We start from the raw sequence: 19,304 nt of genomic DNA, 5'->3' as shown, positions 1-19,304 counted from the left end.
GCTTTGCTCTGTGGGAAAGGAAACACCACTTTCTTTACCAGTGCTAATATGTAGTAGTCTACTGGCCTACAAATGGGGGTAAAATATAGGAAGGAAGACAAAATCCTGTGTCACTGTACCATAATTCTACAAAGTAAGTTACAAATAAAGGGCTCTTTTCAGTAAAGGGAGAGTTGTTCAGGAAGAGGTGTCCCCTGTGACATTAGGAGTCTTGTCTATTGTAGGTGCTATAGCCTAGATGGGGATGAGGTTGAGTGTAGTAAAGAAGGAGGACTTTCTCTGGGGGAGGAGTTGTAGAACACTACGTATTTGGAGAGAGCCTGGTCACATGGGGACAGAATCTAAGCAATAGAGGTGAGAGAGACAGAAGTAGAGAGCACTTCGAACTGTGCCTTGAAAAGGTGAGAGGGACTAGAGTAGTTTACTTTCTCAGAATAGAGCCAATGCGGTGAGGGGATAAAATGCCCACCAACTTCACTGTGGTTCCTGTTGAGGATGGTGGTGCCGGGAAGTCAACTCTCGAAGGTGTGTTTAGTGAGGAAGATGAAGAAGATATTTCTCTACGACGGCCCTACTCAGGTGAGGGCACACTATGTTGACGTTTTCAGGATAGGCTCAGACAAGCAGAGTAGAATCTGTAGAACAGCTGAACATGTTCACTTTTACTTAGCTTTGGAACACAATATTCCTCAGGGAGTCCAACCAATACACAGACTTCCAATGTTGTGTCCCAAAGCTAACTGGCCCTTGACTTACAGAATTCTGATATGATATATGGTTTTGTTTGTTTGTTTATTTTTCTCTGGCCTAAGGAGACGAACATACTTTTTATGACAAGAGTGAACTTTTGAACTTTTTGTCATTTTGACAAATCAATTCCTGAGATGTAACAAAAACAAGGGAGGGCTTTCTGAGATCTTCCTTGCCTTTCGCTCTCTCTCTTTCTCTATCCACCTCTCACTCTTTCACTCACTCAATTCATTCACACATCTTTCTTCCTCTTAATGTGAAATCAATATGGATAGTAGTCTGTTATCTTCCAAGGTTTCTCAGCCTTACATTCCACAGTTGAAGTCACTGCCAAAATGCCACTCGTCTGTCAAGTATTAACTTGCTGTAAACCAGTAGAGCTCCACTGTTCTCTTCCTGTTGGAAGGGAGAGTGGGTTAGGGTTAGTTTTTTGAAATGTCACAGGCTGACTGTGCTCTTTACTACTGTAACTATACTATTTTAGTATTTGCACATGGCATTCTTGTAAAAGCGTAGTAATCTCAGATTCTGAGGTGTTTTTTCACTTGTGTAGCTTTAAAAAATATATTTATTGAGGAAAGAGGCCTTTTTGATTGTCTGCTGTCAGCCCTCACTGACTTTGTATGGAAGGGATATCTATTCACGGGGGGGATTATATACCCCAGATGTTTGTTTGTTGGAATGTGTGGATGTGTTTGTGCTTGCGTGGGTGTCTGCCTGTGTTTTTCCTAAAAAACTCTTCCCCCATTAAAAAAAACTGTAGTGTTTACTGTAGTGTTTAGTATTTACTGTCGTGTTTGGGACATGACTGTAGTATTTACTGTAGTGTTTTGCGTACATGTCTGTAGTATACTGTAGTATTTACTGTAGTGTTTTGCGTACATGACTACTATAGTATAAATACTCTAGTATTACTGTAAATAATTACTATAGTATATACTATAGTTTTTTAAGTTTTTGTGGACATAACTGTAGTATTTACTATAGTGTTTTATTTTATCATCTTTGACATAGAAGTGGGGACTTTCTCCTTGAGGAAACCTACTGGACAATAGTAAAAGAGCACATTTCCATAACCTGTAGGAAGATAAGACTGGAGTCTGAATGGATAGTTCAGAGCTTCTGCTCTTCTCCCGAGTGGCGCAGAGGTCTAAGGCACTGCATCTCAGTGCAAGAGACATCACTACAGTCCCTGGTTCGAATCCAGGCTCTATCACATCCAGCCGTGATTGGGAATCCCATAGGGCGGTGCACAATTGGTCCAGCGTCGTCCGGGTTAGGCCGTCATTGTAAATAAGAATTTGTTCTTAACTGACTTGCCTAGTTAAATAAAGGTAAAAAAATAATTTAAAAAAACTGTAAGGAACACAATATATGGTCTATACTTGGCATGTAGGTTTCCCACTCATGGGTGGCACAAATCATGATATGGAGGATGGGAATGGGTGGGGTATATTCAAAGTAAATACTGTGGTATTACCATAGTTAAAAAGCTGTAGTGTTTTTGTGGAAACTGTAGTGTTTTTGCAGACAATACTGTAGTATTTACTACAGTGTTTTTTTTGCGGATAACGTTGTAGTATTTAATATAGTATTTTACATTACGTTATAAAATTATATAAATATATAAATTATAATGCAAAAATACAAAACACACTCAAGAAAAACAATCACATTCATCAACAAAGAGGTCCTCAATCAACACTGAACTTCCCGAAAGGCACCAGAACATCCAGTTGTAGGGAACTCTGAAGATTGTTCCGTACATTGGGTGGGAAGAAACTAAAAGTCTGTAGCAACAGATGGAATTTCCAGAGTTAGCCATCCCTGTGATCGGGTATGGTAACTCGCACTTCTATGGGCTTTATAAATTAATTAAAGGCAGTGTTTCATTTTACGCACCGTCAAAGAGGGCCATCCTACTTTATGATTGAGCAAGCAGTGATGTGTTACTTTCCCTCTGGCCAGTTCAGTTAAGTGAGTTTAGCTTCCAGGTGCCACCACTGCTGCCTGAGTGGGGATATGAGATATTGGAATACAATATTGTCCTCACAAAGTGGTAAGGAGGGGTCAGAGAGGTCAGGAGCAGTACAAAAGGTCACTGAGGAAGGTAGAACTAGTGCTTGTGTATGATCATTTTTGGAGTAAAATTCTATGGGATTTACAGTACTTTGTTTTTGGCAATTGTAGTGCCCAATTGAGTAAAGTCAAACACAAACCTTTCTTTAAAACTAAGAAATTGTGCCTTCATTTAAATCTAGCAGCAGATTAACATTCCCAGTGTCACTGAGAGTGGAGCTCTTAACCTTTCTGGCTGCTGTTTGTAAAGGCAGTACAGTATGAGTCACACAGGATACATGTAAGGGAAGGCTATGGGCTGTGGTCACTTTTGGGCTGTAGTCAGCATTAGGAATGCTCCACTCAGTCCCAGATTACCAGCTCTATCTGTGTTACATCATGTGCTCTCCTCTATGTTCTCACGCCAACAGTACCTGTACACAGTGCTGTCTCCACAAAAAACATCCAGTATAAACAACTTTTTTCCAAATGGGCTGCCTCAGGGTAAGGCTTCACAGAATTGTTTTTCTTTAACTGACATTATGGGTCTCTCCCTGAAATGCACTAAATACTGTATACTGTCCATAAATGCTTTTTTGTTTTGTCATAAAACTTTACTTCACCAAAGTCATAAAACCTGTGGGCCAATTGCAACCATTGAATGCCACCAGATTATCGCCACCTGATCTCTACTTAAACCATCAATACGCTCTAAAATCACCCGCAAAAATTTCAACCAACATTAGCCAGGAATTTACCATTCCTAACGCGGATGTCGAGGATGTCTTAGTCTTGATTGCAGCCCAAATTTTTTTCTCACTATTTCGCCCTCTGGTTAGTATTATCATCAGAACAATTTAGTCCTACTTTATGAGCATTCTAAGGGTGATTTATTTATTTGACAATCATCCCATTCAACTGAAATTAAGTATTTCCTCATGTACCACAGCAAATCAACTGAAGCAATTTACCAAATACATTGTATGAATAGAAAACTGTTCTACTCTTATTATTTTATTTGTTTCCAAGTTATGTCATCCATTAAATATAACTGTCTTTAAAATAAAATAGTCTGATATGGTCATTTCTTATCAAGATCGAGGGTCAGTCCATACTTGAAATGTGTAACTATCTCAACTAAATCATGATTGAGTTATGTAATCAATATTTTTTATCAAATTAAAACGTAGTCTATAAAGTTATTTTGAATGGCATATATTATATTATTTTGCCATTTAAAGTAAAACTTTAAAAAAAAATATAGACCTACTGCTTCTATATTTTTATACTTAAATAAGTATTTTTACATTCATCAGCCTTACGGTTTCCGATGCTCCTAATGGGTTGATATTTCAATGGGAGCGGGAGTAGAGAATCTAGACCGGCTGTCTGGTATCATAATCACTTGACACGGTAACAACAATGAGAGATCAACTGATCTGCTGGTTTGTCCTTGTGTGTTTCTAGTTGCAATCATGCTTAGTTTACCCTGCAGGTTGCAATCGAGCCTGTCTTTCTAATCCAGTATGTGGATTGCCGAACATATTTGAGTCTATGTTAATTTCATTCAGTGAGCCTGAGTCTGAGGCAGTGTGAGTGGCTTGTCTGGACAAGACAGGACAGTTATCCCTGTCATTCATAATTGTGTTTATCATTGAGGAAGAGTCTGGCCTACTTCCTTTTTGGAAATTTAGGATGCCAATTGAGCTACAGAACCATGGTAGGCTACATGCTAATTATTTTTGACTTAACTTTGCTTCCTGTTCTGAAAACTACCTCCATTGACATGCCAATTAAACTTCAGACAATTTCAGACTTGGGATGAGGACGAAATTACCATCTGTTGGGCATATCTTTTTTTCTGTGTCTGTGTTCCTATAGAGAGAGAGAGAAGACAGAGGGGCTCTGTGGTTACAGTCAGGCTAACCATACTGTTTGTTTAAAATGTGATCTTCCAATCAATTTCTGTGACAAATGTTGTCTCTGCACTGAGTTACTCTAGGTTCTTATCCTACAGTCGTGGCCAAAAGTTTTGAGAATGACACAAATATTAATTTTCACAAAGTCTGCTGCCTCAGGTTGTATGATGGCAATTTGCATATACTCCAGAATGTTATGAAGAGTGATCAGATGAATTGCAATTAATTGCAATGTCCCTCTTTGCCATGCAAATGAACTGAATCCCCCAAAAACATTTCCACTGCATTTCAGCCCTGCCACAAAAGGACCAGCTGACATCATGTCAATGATTCTCTCGTTAACACAGGTTGAGTTCGAATAACAGACTGGAAGCTTCAAAAGGAGGGTGGTGCTTGGAATCATTGTTCTTCCTCTGTCAACCATGGTTACCTGCAAGGAAACACATGCCGTCATCATTGCTTTGCACAAAAAGGGCTTCACAGGCAAGGATATTGCTGCCAGTAAGATTGCACCTAAATCAACCATTTATCGGATCATCAAGAACTTCAAGGAGAGCGGTTCAATTGTTGTGAAGAAGGCTTCATGGCGCCAAAAAAAGTCCAGCAAGCGCCAGGACCGTCTCCTAAAGTTGATTCAGCTGCGGGATCGGGGCAAAGAAAAAGAAGGGTCAACACTGCAAATATTGACTCTTTGCATCAACTTCATGTAATTGTCAATAAAAGCCTTTGACACTTATGAAATGCTTGTAATTATACTTCAGTATTCCATAGTAACATCTGTCAAAAATATCTAAAGACACTGAGGCAGCAAACTTTGGAAATTAATATTTGTGTCATTCTCAAAACTTTTGGCCACGACTGTACATAGAGACAGAAATAACTGTTGAAATCCTGTTCACAGGACACTGCGGGCCAACACACAGTCATTCTGAAGCTCCTTAAAGGTGGCTACAAGCTCCACTCTGTCGATAGACGTGCATGCATGTGTAAGGGCGGAGCCAGGTTTTTGGGGGCAGCGCTCACTTCTGTCCACATCGTCGTTGCGTTCCACCCAGAGAGGAAGTCTGTCTTGTGTAGTACATATCTACTAGGGGGTTGGGGAGCCAGAGTAGTTTACCAAGCAAGAGGGTCCTTGTGTGGTGTATGTCCACTAGGGGTTAGCCAGAGTAGCTTATGAAGCAAGAGGGTCCTTGTGTAATGTATATCCACTAGGGGGAGACAGAGTAGCTTACCAAGCAAGAGGGTCCGAGGCACTCTAACTGTAGCTAGCAACAACATTTAAACTTCTGGATCCAGTGTTATATGCCTTTTTGTTGACGAATACTATTTAGCTAGCTACATGTCTGGCTAGTGCTGGTGTTCTATGCATTACGACGCTACTTGTTAGCCACAGAAGCAGATGCAATCATGTCTCTCTAAGAATTGCAATTGCTAGAGCTTGAACAGCGAGTTGAACTGCTCTTACTAAGAGAGGACGATGGAGAATACATGTCTCTTGTCCAACCTATGTGAAACATTGACGAGGAAAGACCTTTTCAATACTTTTGGATGTCGCTTGCCCCTTCTCACACATCTCACACAAGAGAAATTTACAGCTTGCCCGTAAGTGATGCAGAATGGCTGTCTGTGTCTTGCTGCAAGTTATAAGCTAGGAATCTGTACAGGTTGTACCATTGTCACGGAAGTGTGCCAGGCTATCTGGCATGTCCTGAAGGAGGATTTTGTTGCTTATCCTTCCGTGGCAAAATGGGCAGAAATCGTCAGAGTTTGGGGATCGTTGGAATTATCCGTTTTGTGCAGGAGCTGTCAACGGAAAACATATTTTCGGATGCGAGCTCCAGCGAACTCGGGCAGCAAGTACTACAACTACAAGGGCTTTTCCTCAATAGTCCTGATGGCAGTCTGCAAAGCAAGGTACCGCTTCACCATGGTCGGAAGGGAGATGTGGGAATCTTCTCACAAAGAAAGTTCGGCTCCCAACTCATTGCATTCCAGCTGCCGCTACCAAGACCAGAGTGCTTGCTGGGGACCCAAACACAGAGCCCATATGTCTTTGTGGGAGATGAGGCATTCCCTCTGAGGGCAAACCTGATGCGACCATATCCAGGTAAGATACGCTAAATACATGTGACTATACATATGATGTGAAAAGAGTAAGAGGATGGAGGCCTACAGTATGTCCAAAGCATAGGCTACACAGTTGTTACAGTACACATTTGATAGCTTTCATGTTCCTGTTCAATACTAATGGAGTACGCTTCTTTTATTCAAAGGTTCTTCAAGCCTTGATGACGCCAAGAAGATTGACAACTACCGCCACTCAAGAACCAGATAAATATTTTGGGATCCTTGCTGGAATATGGAGGGTCCTGGGACGAGCTCTTGAGGTTGCCTCAGAGAAAGCTGAGACCATTGTGAAGGCCTGCATGGCCCTCCACAACTACCTTTGCACCACAGACACTACAGACACTGACAACACGGTACATCCACCCCACGTTTGTTGACCACTCCACAACGACTGGGGACCTGCGTCCAGGAGAGTGGAGACAGGTGGTAGAAGGGGACACCAGCTACCTGGACTCAAGAAACATGTCGGCAGACAGGGCAACCAGTGTTGCTATAGACGTGCGCAACAACCTAGAGAACTACTTCCTCACACCAGCTGGTCAAGTGTCGTTCCAGGATGCTGCGATCACGGGTGGCACCCTACAGTAAATGTTGGAGTGTGGTTTGCAAAACATGTGCACATATGTTCTCTTCCTCTGGTTGATTACTGTTTTATATGTCATGTTGTGAGCTCCACACTTTGTTTTGCAGTTGGATTTGGCTGTTTTACTTATTCACACTTTACAAATCACATAGTCTACCATAATGACAGTTACTTTATCCTTGTGTTTTAGTTTGTAGTATATTTTTGGGAAGCTAGACCCTTATGAAATTGACCTAACCTTGTGTAATGTGTAGTGGCCTTTCAATTAATGGCTGTTCAGCTGTAGACAATAAGGCTAGACCCTGGAGCCATTTACCTAATTAACATAATACAAGGTTGTACATAGTCATGTGAAGTGACCTTTTAATGGAGACCTTCCTGCTATGGTACATGGGTGAGAATGGCTGTCCAGCTGTAGACATTAAGGACAGACCCCCAAGACATGAACCTCATCTACAGTTGAAGTCGGAAGTTTACATACACCTTAGCCAAATACATGTAAACTCCGTTTTTCACAATTCCTGACATTTAATCCCAGTAAAAATTCCCTGTCTATCGTAAATAATAGATGAAATTGAAGACTGGATGATCTGTGTTCAATACCGGAGGAAAACAATGTGTAGCATGCTTTCTGGTCACGCGCCTCTAACAAACAGTACACTTCACTGGAGCCTCATTCTGAACATGGCTACTTTTTCATTTCTCAAAGGAAAAACCTCAACCAATTTCTAAAGACTGTTGACATCCAGTGGAAGCGATAGGAACTGCAGGAAGGTCCCTTTGAAATCTGGATTCCCAATGAAAACCCATTGAAAAGAGAGTGACCTCAATTTTTTTTTAAATCTGAATGGTTTGTCCTCGGGATTTTGCCTGCCAAATAAGTTCTGTTATAGTTACAGACATGATTCAAACAGTTTTAGAAACGTCAGAGTGTTTCTATCCAATAGTAATAATAATATGCATATATTAGCATCTGGGACTAAGTAGGAGGCAGTTTACTCTGGGCACACTTTTCATCCAAACGTGAAAATGCTGCCCCCTATCCTAGAGAAGTTAAAGGCAAAGTCAACTTAGTGTATGTAAACTTCTGACCCACTGGAATTGTGATACAGTGAAATAATCTATCTGAAACAATTGTTGGAAAAATTACTTGTGTCATGCACAAAGTAGATGTCCTAACCGACTTGCCAAAACTATAGTTTGTTAACAATAAATTTGTGGAGTGGTTGAAAAACGAGTTTTAATAACTCCAACCTAAGTGTATGTAAACTTCTGACTTCAACTGTACATAGCTCATGTACAAAGCAGAACAAGTTTACTGAGTGACTGATTCAGAACAGTAATATGTTCTGCAACAAGTACAAATAACCAGACAAAGACATTTGCAGACCTTTTAGATATTTATTTTACGATCGTAAGCGGAAATATCAGAAGGAAAATGGCCCAATATAAAACACAATGTAAAACACAGGTGAAAAGTGTGATGAAAGGGGAAATAAGAGAAAAAACACAAAGTAAACAGCAGTAAATTACCTACCACCTTAACATGTGAATGGGAAAATAAGTAAATATTTAAAAAACATGCAAAATAACCCAAGTAAATTACCCATTACCCAAAGTGTAAATAAGAAAAAAGCACATAACAGAAGTTTGAGTGGTAGGTGTCACGTTCGTCATAGTTATCGGACCAAGGCGAAGCGTGCGTAGGGTTCCACATCTTTTAATAAACAGAAACTCACCAAACAAAACAACAAACGAAACGTGAAGCTACTGGTGTGCACACAGGCAACTAACTGTAGACAAGATCCCACAAACACAATAGGGAAAATGGCTACCTAAATATGATCCCCAATCAGAGACAACGATAAACAGCTGTCTCTGATTGGGAAGCATACCAGGCCAACATAAACCATTAATCACCTAGATGACCCACCCTAGTCACTATCATGCCCCAACCAACATGGAGAATAAACAGCTCTCTATGGTCAGGGCGTGACAGTACCCCCCCCCCCCCCCCCAAAGGTGCGGACTCTGACCGCAAAACCTGACTCAATAGGGGAGGATCCAGGTGGGCATCTACGATGAATGACACAGGACGTCGGGTGCGGCTCCGGTGCGGGGCGAAGTACCCACTTCGCTCGCAGATACTTCATCCTCCATGGCGGCTCTGGTGCGGGGATCGTCGACGGAAGCTCCAGGCCATGGATCGTGGCAGGAGGAACCGGACCGTAGATCGTCACAGGAGGCTCTGGACTGAGAACCTCTGCTGAAGGCTCCAGACCGCCGACCGTAGCTGGAAGCTCCGGACCGCCGACCGTCGCTGGAGGCTCCTGACCGCCGACCGACCGTCGCTGGAGACGCCGGACCGCGGACCGTCGCTGGAGACGCCGGACCGTCGCTGGAGACGCCGGACCGGGAACCGTCGCCAGAAGCTCTGGACTGGAAACTGTCGCCGGAAGCTTGGTGCGTGGGGCCGGCACTGGTGGTACCGGGCTGATGACACGCACCTCAGGGCGAGTGCGGAAGAGGCACAGGACGTACTGGACTGTGGAGGCGCACTGGAGACCTGATGCGTGGGACCGGTACAGGTGGCACCGGGCTGATGACACGCACCTCAGGGCGAGTGCGGGAAGAGGCACAGGATGTACTGGACTGTGGAGGCGCACTGGAGACACAGTACGTATGGCCGGCGCAGGATATACTGGGCCGTGGAGGCGCACTGGAGGTCTGGAGCGTAGAGCTGGCACAACGTGTCCTGGCTGGATGCTCACTTTAGCCCGGCAAGTGCGAGGCGCTGGCACATGACGCACTGGGCTGTGAAGGCGCACTGGCGATACAGTGCATAGAGCCGGCGCAGGATATCCTGGACCTAGGGGACGTACTGCAGAACAGGAGTGCTGAGCCGGCACAACCCGCCCTGGCTGGATGCTCCCTTTCGCACGGCAAGTGCGAGGAGCTGGCACAGAACGCACCGGGCTGTGAATGCGCACTGGAGACACAGTGCACATCACAGCATAACAAGGTGCCTGACCGGTCACACGCTCCCCACGGTAAGCACGGGGAGTTGGCTCAGGTCTAAACCCTGACTCCGCCAATCTCCCCGTGTGCCCCCCCAAACAATTTTTGGAGCTGCCTCTCAGGCTTCCGTTGTTGATATAACTCCTCATATCGTCGCCGTTCCGCTCTCGCTGCCTCCATCTGCTCCCTTGGACGGCGATACTCTCCGGCCCTTGTCCAGGGTCCTTATCCATCCAGGATTTCTTCCCATGTCCACTCCTCCTGGCCACGCTGCTTGGTCCTTTGGTGGTGGGATCTTCTGTCACATTCGTCATAGTAATCGGACCAAGGCGCAGCGTGCGTAGAGTTCCACATCTTTTAATAAACAGAAACTCACCAAACAAAACCACAAACAAAACGTGACGCTACTGGTGTGCACACAGGCAACTAACTGTAGACAAGATCCCTCAAACACAATGAGGAAAATGGCTACCTAAATATTATCCCCAATCAGAGACAACGATAAACAGCTGTCTCTGATTGGGAAGCATACCAGGCCAACATAAACCATTAATCACCTAGATAACCCACCCTAGTCACTATCACGCCCCAACCAACATAGAGAATAAACAGCTCTCTATGGTCAGGGCGTGACAGTAGGGTGCTCAGTCTCACTTGAGAACGAATGGAGTGGGGATGCTCAGGAGTATTTCTGTCTGTAAAAGAACAAGGAGCCGCCCCTTTTGTGATGAAAAACGACATTGCAATGCTGTGCTACGCTCCGTGCCCCCCGTCTCTGTAGTGTGTGAATTGAGTTTAACACTCAATAATTTGCCTATACCCTTGGGGCATTCAACTGTTGTGTTACTGCCTGTCACAATAAGAGCCCAATACAGAGCTCTACAAACACAAGTCCTCTGCCATGTCGTCTGTATGCATGTGTGATGGCATTCAACTTTGACCTGTTACTTGTAGCTACTGTCATTTGCATCACCATTCATAACAATGGCGCTCTCACTCTGTTTTGTCTCTGTCGTTCTGGGTTGAAGATATACAGTATTTTGTTCTCAGTGAACCTACATTATGTTGGATATCTTGTTTACAGTAATTGAACATACTGGTAGTTGTTATCATATAGTCTTATGGTGTTCTGCATGGTGTTACATGATACTGTTGTCATATGTCAGATAAGAGAATATCTGTCTTTACTGTAGACATGGTCTACTCAGCTGTACCTAATAGCTGTATGTCATGTGATCGGAGCAAACAACAACATAGTTATTATTCATTTATCTAGGTTACTCTGAGAGAGGAACCAGAGAGAATGAGAGTAAATTGAGACGACAGTTGTTGCCTGCCTACTGTTTTGTTTCCTAGGCCCTAGTGTTCCATTTCCCACAATCCCCTTATAATCCCCTTCCCCTCCAGGTTCCTATCCCAGATATTTAGTGGCGTACAGGATGTCAAAAGGTTATGACGCAAGTGGACTGTTGGGAGCCCTTTTTATGTGGAAATAGTCCTCCTTTCAGGAAAAGGATGTTTGTGTGTGATGCTTGAAAGCTCTCTATTAAAAGTACAGTATGTTTCCCACATTGTTCTTTCATTCAGGAAAAACAGACTCAGTGTCAAGAGACAGTCATCCCTTTTTTCCATTTATCAATTGGACTTTGTCAAAGACTTTGGTCATGAGGCCTTAACGTGTATTCCAAAAAACATCAATTATAACGACACAGGGCGAGACCCAGATGCAGACACAGTGTAACTATGTACGCTGAGAGTCGGGAAGCAAGTTCAGGGAGTGAATACTTTTAATAAATAAATGAACAAAACAAGAAACACAAACAGCGCACCGACATGAAACAGGAACAGAAACAATGACGACTGGGGAAGAAACCAAAGGAAGTGACATATACAGGGCAGGTAATCAAGGAGGTGATGGAGTCCAGGTGAGTGTCATTATGCGGAAATGCGCGTAACAATGGTGACAGGTGTGCGCCATAAACGAGCAGCCTGGTGACCTAGAGGCCGGAGAGGGAGCACACGTGACAGTACCCCAACGCGCGGCTTCAGCTGCAGGACGCCGACCAAGATGATGATCCCGGGGATCAGGAGCGGACCGGTCACCTCTGCTAAGGCGCGGGATCCTGCCGATCCGGCTAAGGGCGGGAGCATGACGAGAGAGCATACGTGACACACAGGAGACAGATGGTTCGAGTCTCTGATATTTATGAAAATACAAGGGGCAGGCAATAGGCAGGTCGAGGACAGGCTTCTAGAAGTTCATTAACCAGTTCAGAGTCCGAAAGGTACAGGGCGGCAGGCAGGCAGGTTCAAGGTCAGGGCAGGACGAATGGTCAGGCAGCCTGGCTAAGTGTCAGGACAGGCAGAAAAGGTCGGAACCTGGAGGGCTAAAAAACAGAGACTTGGAAAAACAAGAGCCCGGCAAAAACATGCTGGTATGCTTGACGAGACGAACTGGCAACAGAGAACTCAGGTATAAATACGCTGGGGAAGATGGGCGACACCTGGGGGGGGGGGGGGGGTGGAGACAAGCACAAAGACAGGTGAAACAGATCAGGGTGTGACCGAAATAGGACAGCACTCCAGTAAATAAACTTAAATTGACATATTTTTATTGCCGCCCAAACGTTTCAGGTATGAACCCTTCTTCAGCATGCAAGGCAATGGCAGTCAATGTCACAACAAGACCACACAGGTGGGAATAACATTAACATAACATTAATATGCGTGAATGAAACGGAATTAGAAAGGACATTGTTGGCTAATATGAGTGGTTTCAATATGTATTTATGACCTTTATTTAACAATCTTACTGGTGGATATAGGCCTAGAGGAGAATTACGTGTTTGAGAACTAGAAGCCAAGTGAAGGTGCCCGCTGGTTGCAGTCCACATCGTCACACGTTCTCTCTGTGACTTTTTCACCCACTGTTCATTTTTTTTTTACTTTACCCGTAATTCTGTTTCCTAATTTAGCATCTGCACTGTTCTTTCTGTAAATGTTTTTTTCTTGTGTGTGTGTGGAAATTGTTAAAAGTAGTCCTCATGCATATAGTTGTATGGTTGATTTAACTTTACAATCACTGGTTTTGTTGTGGCATACATTTTAAAGTGAAATATCTGAGACTCAGCGTATTTCCGTTACTGTGGAATTGCCCTTTAGTCCAAGTTCTGTTGCTAATAAAAGTGTGTCTGATCAAGTTACTGTAGCTGCAAAGAGTGTCAATAAGCTTTAATTCTGAACGCTTGAATCAGAACTCTTGTGAAACGGGGACCTCTTTTGGCAAGGCTTTTCAAAGCGTGGCATGTGGGATAGAGCTTTTCATTGAAACATAAGTAGTACCTCATCTAATAGTGTGCTGTGTCCTTTGAAATATGGCATCAGATGTGCTAGTCATCACCACGGCAGACCTTTCAATGTCACTGTCAGAGGCCCTTCAGGTCCATGTTATTTATATGCCAGACAACAACTCAGCAGTCTATTGCCTTTGGTGTGGCTTGCACTTTTCACTTCCCAGAGGATTGGGTATACATGGATGGATTATTTCTTCACGTCCTCTGTCTCAGCTACTCCATAATGATTTCCATTTGAGCTGTTAAATGTAAAAAGTACAGAAGACTCGGATTACGTTTGAGGATTTTTGCGGCCTGTATACTGTGTACACACTTTTTATGCTAAGCTAATAGCTGAGTGGAATAAATGTGTCAAATCAAATTGTATATGTCACAATCACGTGTTTAGCAGATGTTATTGCGGATGTAGCAAAATTCTTGTGTCTCTAGCTCTAACAGTGCAGTAATACCTAACAGTAATATCTAACAATTTCACAACAATACACACATCTAAAGTAAAGGAATGGAATTAAGAATATTTAAATATTGGGCGAGCAATGTCAGAGTGGCATAGACTAAGATACAGTAGAATAGGATAGAATACAGTATATACATATGAGATAAGTAATGCAAAATATGTAAACATTATTCAAGTGACTAGTGTTCCATTATTAATGTGGCCAGTGATTCCAAGTCTATGTATATAGGGCAGCAGCCTCTAATGTGCTAGTGATGGCTATTTAACAGAATTTAACAGTCTGATGACCTTGAGATAGAAGCTGTTTTTCCGTCTCTCGGTTCCAGTTTTGATGCACCTGTCCTGACCTCGTCTTGTGGATGATAGCGGGGTGACCAGGCCGTGGCTCAGGTGGTTGTTGTCCTTGATGATCTTTTTGGCCTTCCTGTGACATTGGGGGCTGTAGGTGTCCTGGAGGGCAGGTAGTGTGCCCCCGGTGATGCATTGGGCAGACCACACCTCTGGAGAGCCCTGCGGTTGCGAGTGGTGCAGTTGGCGTACCAAGCTGTGACACAACACGACAGGATTCTCTCAATTATGCGCGCGCGCGTGTGTGTGTAGGGTCATGCTCTGTAAGCTCATTGAGCTGTGTTTCAGGGCACAGAATTAAAGTAGCTAAAGCTGCACCCACCCCCTCCCTTCCCCTCTCTACCCCTCTCCCTCCTCTACCCCTCCCTCCCTCCCTCCAGTGAATGGATGAGGGGTCAGGAGCGCAAGGGCTGATGCTGCTCCACTGCCTCCAGACAGGACAGAGAAAGGATGTCCACAACTCTGGAGCAGCTGATTCCCAGGGCACCAAAGACACAACCAAATCTGCTACAGAAAGCTACCTAGCGCAGAACAGACAGACATTCATAGAGAACTGTGTTACACAGATTCAAGTCAACTCAGTTGAAGGGGGGCTAGGCAGAGCAGACTGAGGTCTGTAACTACTGAGGTTTACAGTAGCATACTGGAAGAGTGTTGTGGACCCCAGCTGCACCTCCCGCCTGGTATGGAGCTTGGGGAGGGTTCACGACGATCAGGTGAGCTCATCTGTGTGATAAACCCTATGAAATAATCAGGCTAATCATATTTGCATATTCATAATCTGGTCTGTAGTAAGAATTTTGCTCATGACCACAGCTGTTTGTCTTGTTGTGGAAGCTTTGGTTAAGCCATCATCATGTATGTGTTTGTTAGATCTGTCCTTGTGTATTGTACTGTAGTTGTTAGTCTGTGGTACGTATATCTGTGTTTACATTAGTGCTGGGGGGGACCGAGGGTTAAATATAGGGATTTGATATCTCTCTGTGTCTGTGCGTCTTACCTTCAGGCTCAGGTGTGCTAGGCTAGGCAGCTTATGAATCTGCCTCTGTGGAGGCTTAACGAGTTATAAACAGCTCTCATTGTCATTTATTATCATAGAGGCCGCAACACTTCACTTCACACTACCTGATGAGATTGTGTTGTTGTGTGGACAGATTTTTCAACATTTGGGTGGCTTTAAATAGTGAAAATGTCTGTTAAATCAGCCAAATGGTTAATATTTGAGAGAGAGATTTTGTCTACATTGGAGTTAAATTAAGATATTCCTAGTGTCTGAGATTCTTACCTTGAAGTTATTCACTTAAGCCAACGGCAAAATGTCTTATCATACAATTTGGCAAGTACTTCTACTGTACTGTTCAGCGCTGTTCATCTCTGTCAACAGAACAAACATACTGTAAATCAATAGGATTATCTCCCAGAATTAATGCATAAACCTGAACCTGTCCACCTCCCTAGATTGACACAGTGTCAGCTCTCCTTTGTCTAATTTATCGATGTAGCCTGATATAACTGGTACCTATGCCTTCCCTGTGTGTGGAATGAACAGAGCAGATGGTGATGGATGGTTCTACCACTGCCCTCGTCTTCTCTTCGGAAGACTGGCTTGCTTTCCTCAGCCTACTGTAAAATGTCCTGGCTGTCTGTCAATTGTATTTAGTGTGCTAGTTTTGCTTTGCCAAACTCCTGTCGTTAGAAACAGTGACTGTGGAAAGAGACTACCCACTGGAAACAAACTGTTTGAATCAACATTGTTTCAACGTAAATTGTCAACGTATTGTGATGTGGAATCTCTACCTGGAAAAAATATATTGGATTCGAACCACAGGATTATGTCATCATTGTAACCAATCTTTAGCATAGACAAACCTTGTAAAATATGTTGAATTTTAACCTTTGAAACAATGTCAGATCTTCAACATTATATCCACTATATGTATATCATCACTTTTGCTATACAGTAAATAGCCTATTAACTTGTCGTCACGTTAACAAATTAAAAGTTAAAGAATAGGATTAAGCCATTGGCTCAGATAAAATTATCCAAGCATTATACATGGTATGATAAAAAGTATGTGGACAACATCATGGGCATTAATATGGAATTGGTTTCCCCTTTGCTGCTATAACAGCCTCCACTCTTCTGGGAAGGCTTTCCACTCGATGACGGAACATTGGAAAGGGCCTTCCCCAAACTGTTACCACAAAGTTGGAAGAACATAATCGTCTAGAATGTCATTGTATGTTGCAGTATTGACATTTCCCTTTACTGGAACTAAGGGCCCTAGCCTGAATCATAAAAAACAGCCCAGACCATTATTCTTCCTCCACAAAACTTTACAGTTGGAATAATGCATTCGGGCAGGTAGCGTTCTCCTGGCATCCGCCAAACCCAAATTCGTCCGTCGGACTGCCAGATGGTGAAATGTGATTCATCACTCCAGAGAACGCGTTTCCTCTGCTCCAGAGTCCTATGGCGGCGAGCTTTACACCACTCCAACCGACACTTGTCATTGCGCATGGTGATCTTAGGCTTGTGTGCGGCTGCTCAGCCATGGAAACCCATTTCATGAAGCTGCCGACGATCAATTATTGCGCTGACTCCTAGTGAGTGTTGCTACCGAGGACAGATGATTTTTATGCTCTTCAGCACTCGGCGGTCCCGTTTTATGAGCTTGTGTGGCCGACCACTTTGCGGCTGAGCCTTTGTTGCTCCTAGATATTTCCACATCACAATAACAGCACTTACAGTTGACCGCGGCAGCTCTAGTGGGGCCAAAATTTTACAAACTGACTTGTTGGAAAGGTGGTATCCTATGATGGTGCCACGTTGAAAGTCACAGAGTTCTTCGGTAAGGCGGTTCTACTGCCAATGTTTCACTATGAAGATTGCATGGCTGTGTGCTCGATTTTATACACGTGTCAGCAATGGATGTGGCTGAAATAGCCGAATCCACTAATTTGAAGGGTTTCCTACTGTAACTATAAATGTCTTCTTATGCAATCATAGAAACCGTGCATGTCTGTGGAGATCTTCACAATTGCTATAATAATCTGTGCAGAATCTCGAACAGCATTGATCACTTGCACTATGTAATTTTTATATAATCTCAACTGCAATCCAGGTCATTTGGTTGTTGTAACGTATACGCTTGGAGTCAGGAAGAAAGTGCCGAAGGTGAATTTAATGATGAGAGACGGCAGATAAACAAAACAGGAGACGCATACTGACCAAAACCAACACGGCCTAATGACTGAGGCTACTGAGGGTTAACTAAAGGGAGAGTAATCAAGGTGATGAGATCCAGGTGTGCATAACGATGGGGAGCAGGTGTGCGTGATGATAGTTGCCAGGACTGGTGGTTAGTAGACTGGTGACGTCTAGCGCAGGAGTAGGCGTGACAGTTGTGCTATTAGAAGAAGCACAGTGATAAAACATTAAGTCAGGGTTTCCCAAGCTCAGTCTGCGGGGCCCCAAGGAGTGGACGTTTTGGTTTTTGCCCTAGCACTACACAGCTGATTCAAATAATCAACTAATCATCAAGCTTTGAATCAGCTGTGTAGTGTTAGGGCAAAAACAAAGATGTGCACCCCTTGGGGTTTGGGAAACACTGCATTTAAGTTGTTGTATAAATATCTGAAATTGTATTCCATTTGAACTTGTGTTTTTAAATGGTTGAAAGCACAGTGATAACACATTTGAGAATTCAACAAACTTCTGGCTGTTTTTGAGTGGATGAATAAAGGTTGAATGTCACGATCGTCGTAAGGATGAGACCAAGGTGCAGCGTGGTAGGCGTACATATTCCTTTTAATAAATAAACACCGAACAAAAAAACAACAAAATCAACGAAGGAAACGTGAAGCTATACAAATAGTGCTGACAGGCAACTAAACATAGACAAGATCCCACAAACACAAATGAGGAATTGGCTACCTAAATATGAACGCCAATCAGAGACAACGATAAACAGCTGCCTGTGATTGGGAACCATATCAGGTCACCATAGAAATACAAAAACACCTAGATGACCCACCCAAGTCACTATCACGCCCCAACCAACACAGAGAAAAAACAGCTTACTATGGTCAGGTCAGGACGTGACATTGAAATCTCATTGATCAACGTCTCAATCAAATATTACCCAATTTCCATGTTGGAATTACGTGGTGTGTCCATTGTGTACTGTAGGACAAACTAAATATGTATTGCAAAGAAATCCAATGCTTGAGAAATTGTGCACTTTTCATTGAAACCCACTTGGGAAGTAACGTCCCATCTCATTTACAAGGAAGTCTCTGTAATGGAAATGGTTGATATGTTGTGATGATTAATAGCAGATTGGCGAAACTCCTTTTATGGAACTCTGTCTGCTGTTATAGGCCTGAATACTACACTTCATAATGAGATGACAACATTGAAATGTTCCTTATCACTGCATCTCACCTCTTATTTTACACCAGGTGGGGAGCAATCATGGGAAAATAACATTGTAATACAGTATCACAAAAAGAGAAAGTTTTGTTCAGGGTAGTTTGTCCTTATTCATTATACTGTACAGGAGATCTCCAGTGTCATTCTCATTGACCAGTGTCATTAGCTGCACACGATAGCATTGATTTCTCTCTTCACAGCATAACCCCATAGGACATTACTATGGAAATGACAATCAACATGACTTTGTCTGGAC

At 43.2% G+C, this 19,304-nt stretch overlaps 1 protein-coding gene across 1 annotated transcript in view; it reads left to right on the top strand.

Annotated features, from left to right (window-relative positions):
- The first annotated feature begins 364 nt into the window (after positions 1-364).
- LOC120055902 (solute carrier family 12 member 7-like) overlaps positions 365-19,304 on the top strand; it is a 39,470-nt gene continuing 20,530 nt past the window's right edge. The window contains exon 1 of the mRNA XM_039003944.1: positions 365-579. Within this exon, the coding sequence (XP_038859872.1) occupies positions 462-579 (118 nt within the window). The 5' untranslated portion in view covers positions 365-461. The remainder of the gene's footprint in view (positions 580-19,304) is intronic.

The sequence above is a fragment of the Salvelinus namaycush genome, chromosome 11 (genome assembly GCF_016432855.1).
Source record: "Salvelinus namaycush isolate Seneca chromosome 11, SaNama_1.0, whole genome shotgun sequence".
Classification (NCBI taxonomy): Eukaryota; Metazoa; Chordata; class Actinopteri; order Salmoniformes; family Salmonidae; genus Salvelinus; species Salvelinus namaycush.
This window is presented reverse-complemented; position numbering and strand designations above follow the sequence as displayed.